At 58.0% G+C, this 6772-nt stretch overlaps 1 protein-coding gene across 1 annotated transcript; it reads left to right on the top strand.

Annotated features, from left to right (window-relative positions):
• Nucleotides 1–1959: 1959 nt before the first annotated feature.
• LOC138062737 (olfactory receptor 14J1-like) lies at nt 1960–2895 on the top strand. The gene has a single exon (XM_068921743.1). The coding sequence runs from the start codon at nt 1960–1962 to the stop codon at nt 2893–2895; it is 936 nt and encodes a 311-aa protein (XP_068777844.1).
• The last annotated feature ends 3877 nt before the right edge of the window (nt 2896–6772 follow it).

The following is a 6772-nucleotide window of genomic DNA, read 5'->3' as shown; positions in this document are numbered from 1 at the left end:
GTCCCTGCCCTGCAGAGGAAGGTGAAAAACCAGGCTGCTTGAAATGGAAGGAACTTTCCTTCCAGGACTTTCTGTTTCCTAATTTGGGCAGGGAAAACAAAAGAAAATTTTCTGGTTTGGAAGGACCTGGGACTCACAAACCTTCACCCTCAGAGATCAGGAGGTCTGTGACAAAGCTCAGCAAACACTCTTCAACCGCATCTCAACCTCCAGCAGCACCAGCATCACCTTTATGGGCTTCCTCAGGATTTATATGACCTGCTCCTGAGGACCTGCAAGCACAGAGATGCCACTGCCCAAGTCCCAGACCTGGAAGATTTCTGTAGGGCAGAACTGAGCCCACAGAGGGAGGGATGGGGACGATGAGCACTGAGAGGGAAAAGGTGTTGGGAAAGAGAAGGCTCCCAGCAGGGATAGCTGCAGGCAGCAGAGATGGGCAGGGAATGAGAGGGAACTGCTAGCAGAATCATCATGGGAGGATGGATTTGAGCAAGTCATGGTCAGTCCTTCTAACACAAACAGCTTCCTCTGAGCAAGCTCCCCGTGTCTCCTCTCCCACCCAGCAGAGCCTCTGCCCTGACAGCCATGGAGTCAGGCAGAGCTAGGCTGTGCAGGAATGGCAGGAGCCAGACCTCCAGCAGAGGAGAGGGGCCTCTCTCCTGCCACAGGTTCTTTTTGTGCTGCTGGACAAAGAGCCTGAGAGCACCTGCCTTGCAGTGTTGTCCTCTGTGAGGCAGCATGGCCAGGTGGGCAAGGTGAAGGTTTTTGTGAGTGCCCGTCTGTCTCTCTCCTTGCCTCCCTCGGCAGCAGGATCATGGTGTTGCCCCTTGTTTCCCCTCCTCTCCATGCTGCTCCTCCTCTTCTCTCAGGTTGTCTGGGGTTACTGGGTGTTCAGCTGCACTTCAGACACCTGCCCTGCCAGTAGTGCGACAGGGGGAGCTGCAGGGCTGTGAGGTTGCCCCAGCCCTCTTCTCACCTGTGCACCTACAGGAAACGCAGCCTGTGGGGTTGGGCAATGAGCTGGCTCTCCCTGAAGGAGAGCCCGTCTTTAGGACATCCAACAGTTTCCCTGTGGTGTCCTGCCAAGCTCTGAGCTGCCCTCCAGGTGGTCACCGCTGCCTCACAGCATCTCTGTGCTATTGGAGAGACAAATGAAGAAGGTGCAGAGTATGGAGATGGTGGTGGGAGGCTGTAGGTGGGCATCTGAAGAGAGTCCTCAGTGTCCTTGGCCAGAAGGGGAGTGTGGAGAGCTCCCTGAGGGGCCCAGGGAAAGGGTGAGGAGTTTGGAGATCTGCCCTTTGAAAGTGCACTCCTCTGCTCTCAGCAGGGGCTGGTTTCTTGTTAGGGAAACATATGAGTATGATCATTCTCCAGGTGAAAGCGGTGCGACTGCGAGACAGATGGGAATGAGGCTAATACACAGACTAGCTGTCCTCACTCGGTACCAGGGGACAATGAATCCGATCCTCCTAGGACTGAGTAGAAATGCCAAGGATTTCTACCTTTGAGGAACACTGCCCAGGGGTGACAAGGACACACCAAAGAAAATAAATGCTAAAATCCTAAAAACTCCTTTCCTCAACCCTCTGTCTTTAGAAATTGGAGTGAAGATGCTGAAAAAAGCCCTTCTGCATGAGCAGTGGGTTTCACCTGAGAGAAACTGTGAATTTCAGAGCTAGGCACCCCTGTGCCCACAGTCCCACTACTGTACAGCAGGATTGATTGCTGTGGAGCCGATCGGCCGAGGTCCCTGCTGCTCACAGCAGCACACTCAGCCACTGCAAAGTGGCGTAGAAGCAAGGCAGAGAGCACAGAGATCGTCTCCGTAAAGAGAGAGGCAAAGTAGGGGGTTGTATGCCAAGCAGGACATTCTGGGAGGCAGTTTGCTTGCAAAGTCTCTCCTAACTTCACCATGTCTCTTCTTTCTTGGACAGTTGCCCCATACCCAGAGGGAGTAAAATGACCAACGATACCTCCCTCAGTGAGTTCTTCCTCCTGGCATTTGCAGACACGCGAGAGCTGCAGCTCTTGCACTTCTCGCTCTTCCTGGGCACCTACCTGGCTGCCCTCCTGGCCAACGGCCTCATCATCACAGCCGTAGCCTGCCACCACCGCCTCCACACCCCCATGTACTTCTTCCTCCTCCACCTCGCCCTCCTCGACCTTGGCACCATCTCCACCACTGTCCCCAAATCCATGGCCAACTCCCTGAGGGACACCAAGACCATTTCCTACTTGGGATGTGCTGCCCAGGTCTTTTTTCTTGCCATTTTCATTTTAGCTGAGTATTCTCTCCTCACAGTCATGGCCTATGACCGCTACGTTGCCATCTGCAGACCCCTGCACTACGGGACCCTCCTGGGCACCAGAGCTTGTGTCAAGATGGCAGCAGCTGCCTGGGCCAGTGGTTTTCTCTATGCTCTCCTGCACACTGCCAACACATTTTCCATACCTCTCTGCCAAGGCAATGTCCTGGACCAGTTCTTCTGTGAGGTTCCCCAGATCCTCAAGCTCTCCTGCTCACACTCCTACCTCTGGGAAGTGGGGCTTATTGCATTTAATGCCTGTTTAATATTTGGGTGTTTTGTTTTCATTGTGCTGTCCTATGTGCAGATCTTCACAGCTGTGCTGAGGATGCCCTCTGAGCAGGGAAGGCACAAAGCCTTCTCCATGTGCCTCCCGCACCTGGCTGTCGTCTCCCTGTTTGTCAGCACTGTCATGTTTGCCCACCTGAAGCCCCCCTCCATGTCCTCCCCAGCTCTGGATGTGGTGCTGGCTGTTGTGTACTCGGTGGTGCCTCCAGCAGTGAACCCTCTCATCTACAGCATGCGGAACAAGGAGCTCAAAGATGCCCTGAGGAAACTGATTCAGCTGCTTCTAGTACAGCAGCACTAAGCTGCCCATCTCTCCTCACAAGTGGTTTCCAGTTCATCTCAGACAACTCTTGTGCTTTGTGCATTCTCTCTGTGATAATCATGTTTGTACAGAAGGGTTTGAATTCATCCCACTTCTCCAGCAGCACAAGCCCTGTCTTTTTGGTTGAGATACCTGCTGTGAACATGTCTATCACTGTGTCAGAGCTGGCTTAGCTCCAATGAAAGAGAATAAAAGAGAATTTCTTCAGTTCACCCCTTGAAAGTTAGGCTCTCCTTCCAAAGCTGGACTCAATTATGTGCTTGAGGACTTCCACCCTGAAAGACCCTGTTGCTTTTCCAGGGCTTTCTATGGGCTCCAGGCAATGAGCTCTAGGGGTGATGTGTTAGGGAAAGAGGGCTGGATACAGTGGATTTCCACTGCTCCTGGAGGTGGTGAACGGTCAAGGGGTGTCTCCCATCCAACAGGGCTGGAGACGGATGCCTGACCTTCTCAAAGGGAGCGTGGAGCCTCCCAGGTGAGCAAAGGGCATCTTCAAGGGCACTGTGTGCCTCGGGGTGGGCAGTGAATGGAGCTTCACCAAATATAGAGGAGTCACTAAAAGGGAAAGGGCAAACCCAAAGAATGTGCAGGCAAGTGAGAGCTCTGCAATCCCACGAGATGCAGTGGGGACCCAGCAGGCCCCCAGGCACAGGATGGGAGCCTGGAGAGTCCTTCATGTCACCTTCAATGAAAAAACATGGGCCGGAGCTTGGGACGCGCCTGAACACAGCCTGAGCCATTGCAAATGCCCTGTGATTGCTCAGAGCATTGTCCATGGCCACAGACCCCTTGGTGGGGGTTGTCAGGTGCAATGATGGCCATCCACCTGGGTCTGCTTCCCACCGTGACAACCCCAGCCAGTGTGCAGTCACCCTATGGCCCCGTGGCCCCACAGCCCACTCCCTCTGCACAGCAGCACCACCAGCCCAGGGCCCTGCGGGGAGCACAGGGAAGGGTCCAGGAAGGGCCGGGCAGGCCAGTCTGGACACACAGACATGGGAAAAGGCTCTGCGGGGAGCAGGGAGGTCCCTGGAGAAGAGGAAAGGAGCAATTGTGCACTGGCAAGGAGGCATAAAGGAGGAAGAGCAACGTGTTTCTCTGTGTGTCCAGGAAGGGCAGGGTGCTGTGCCCCTGGGGCAGCAGGAGCGGCCGGAGGAGCCCCAGGGCAGGGGGTCTTGGTGTGTCGTGGAGAGAGGGGCTGGCCCGGGGGGCTGCAGGCAGCCTGGGGGTAGGGGATCTCCTGGACACCAGAAGGAGGGACCCAGAGTGTCCCTGTGGCCTGCCTCCTGGTGCCACTGGGGCCAGTTCCAGCTGGGGGCCTGGTGGGGAGGCTGAGACCCCTCTCTGCCCCATGGAGCTGCTGTGGCCTTGCGAGGGGCTGGGGCTGTGGAGCGAGTGCCCAGAGCTCTGCAGCCCCCTGGGGCGGGCACTGCTGCGGGGCCAGCGCCAGGCTGGGAGGCCCTGGAGGGAGCAGGAGAGAAGAGCCCAGGTTGTTGCCTGCGTTGCCTGCCCACCCTGGGGAAGCTGCCCCAGGCCCATCGTCCCCTTCCCCCATCTGGGCACGTCCCCTCCAGCCCCCTGAGCGCTGGTGCTGCTGCCGAGGGCAGAGCTGGAGGATCCCGCACAGCAGCTCCTCTGGGAGATGCCCAGGCAAAAGCTGGGCCCAGCCCCAGCCCCAGCCCCAGCCGCAGTGGGGCCCAGGGCAGCTGCCCTCTGCCCACCCACCCTGGCGCTGCCAGCCCTACCGCAGCCCGCTCCTCACCGGCTCCAACGCAGCCCTGCAGGCAGCTGGAGCTGCCTCGGGCCCAGGGGCCGTCTGGCGGCAGCAGGCTTTGACCTGGCCACAGCAGCAGCGGTGCCGGCAGCAGGGCAGGAGCAGGGGACTTGGGGCGAAGACCCCTGCCCTCGGCTGCACGGCCGGGGCACTGGCCGGGTGATGCCTTTGTGGGTGGCCGGGCTCCAGGTTCGGGGTGGACGGCAGCTCGAGGGTGGGAGCGCCGGGATGTGGATGGGCTTCCAGTGCAGCCGGAAGTGTGGGGCAGGCAAGTGGGCAGAGCCAGGCACACACAGCTGCCAAGGCCACGGGTGGAAAGGGCAGTGTGGGGCTGGTGAAGGCCCTCCCTCTCCTTCTCATCCCCGTGGGGAAGAGAGACCCCAGGCCATGCTGGACTCCACTTGGGCTGATGGGAAAGGGCAGAGGGCAGGGGGGAAGAGGCATTCAGAGCCTCTTGGGGTGCGTGATGGAGTTTTCCAAGCCCAGGGCTGAGCCAGGGACCTTTGCATCTTCCTCCTGATGCTCTCCCAGCTGGACTTGTTCTGCTCTGCCCTAGGTGCTCTCATCCCCAGGTCAGCTGTGCTGGATCAGAGGCTGAGGAGCAAGAATTCCTGGCCTCACAGAGGAGTTGTGGTGGGAAGGGACCTCTGGAGGTCTCCAGCGCAGCCTCCCACACAAAGCAGGGCTGGTTGGAGCCCTCCAGTCTTGTCCGACCATTGCTGGACTGTGCCTGATCGTAGTTACCATCCCCAAACCTGCTCTGCTCCTCTTGCCCAGGCACTGCAGGACGGCACCTCTCATTGGTGGGGCACTGCCCTGCCGGCCTTGCTGGTACTCTTGGCTCCTGGCTGCCCTTCCCACCCGTTGTAGCCCCACTCTTGCTTCTCCCCATAACATACTCTTTGGAGCAGCAGTCCCATCCCCAATGGTGCAGAAGCACTTGAGCTGTGGCACAGGAAATCCTCTTATCTGAAGGGAAGTGTCAAGAGGATGAGGCCAGTCTCTTCTCTGTGGTGCCCAGCAACAGGACAAGAGGCAATGGGCACAAACTGAACCACAGGAAGTTCCATCTGAACCTGAGAAAAAACTTCTTCACTGTGAGGGTGGCAGAGCCCAGAGAGGCAGTGGAGTCTCCTTCCCTGGAGATATTCAAAACCCATCTGGATGTGATCCTGGGCAATATGCTCTAGGTGACCCTGCTTGAGCAGGGAGGTTGGACTAGATGATTTCCAGCGGTCCCTTCCAACCTAAACGATTCTGTGATTCTGTGATTCACCCAAATAGGCAGCATAATATCAGACCCCCAAGTGGCTGAGCTCCCTTTTTCATCCAGCTCTGACTCTGCATGCAGCGTTCCCTGGCTAAGGGTCCAGATCCAAAGCTCTCCTCTCACCTTCACATTGGCTGTCAGGAAAGAGGTTCTGCTGAGGTTGTGCGGTTACCTTTTGTACCTACAAGCTCCTGGGGATCTGCTCGGGTCCCCTCATCCCTTACCAAGGCTTTCTTGGCTGTAGTCAGGGGTTATGTCCTAGGTAGAGATGGGCAGTCAGGTCAGCAGGATCGGGACAGGGTCAGGGCAGGACCCCAGAGGTTCACAGGCCAGGCACAGGCATGTCCACAGTGTAATGCCGGCACAGCCCAAGGACAAGGGGAGCAGCTCCCCGGCAAAGGGGACGAGGCCCCACAGTGAGTCTGGTTGCTCTCTGTCTCCCCTGCTCTTGTGCCCACGAGATCTCCCTCCCTGGCTGCCTCCAGACCCTCCATGCCCACCCCGCTGCCCAGCACACCACGACAGCCCTGGCCCTGCAGCCCCTCCGGCACCTCCTGTTGCCCCGGGGACAGAGGCACCTGCCCTGAGCTGGTGCCCAGAGAAACCTGTTTCTCGTTCTCATTTTCTCTCTCTGCCTGCTGCCCTGCTTTTCTCCTGGGACGTCCCTGCTCCCCAGAGAGCCTTTCCCCAGGTCAGTGTGTCCATGCTGACCTAGCTGATCCTACACCCCCACCCTGTGCACCCCACAGGGCCCCACCCTGGCATTGCTGCTCCTTAGGGTGAACAGGCCATGGGGCTCCTGACTTGGCCCT

This window comes from Struthio camelus, chromosome 29 (assembly GCF_040807025.1).
Source record: "Struthio camelus isolate bStrCam1 chromosome 29, bStrCam1.hap1, whole genome shotgun sequence".
Classification (NCBI taxonomy): domain Eukaryota; kingdom Metazoa; phylum Chordata; class Aves; order Struthioniformes; family Struthionidae; genus Struthio; species Struthio camelus.
This window is presented reverse-complemented; position numbering and strand designations above follow the sequence as displayed.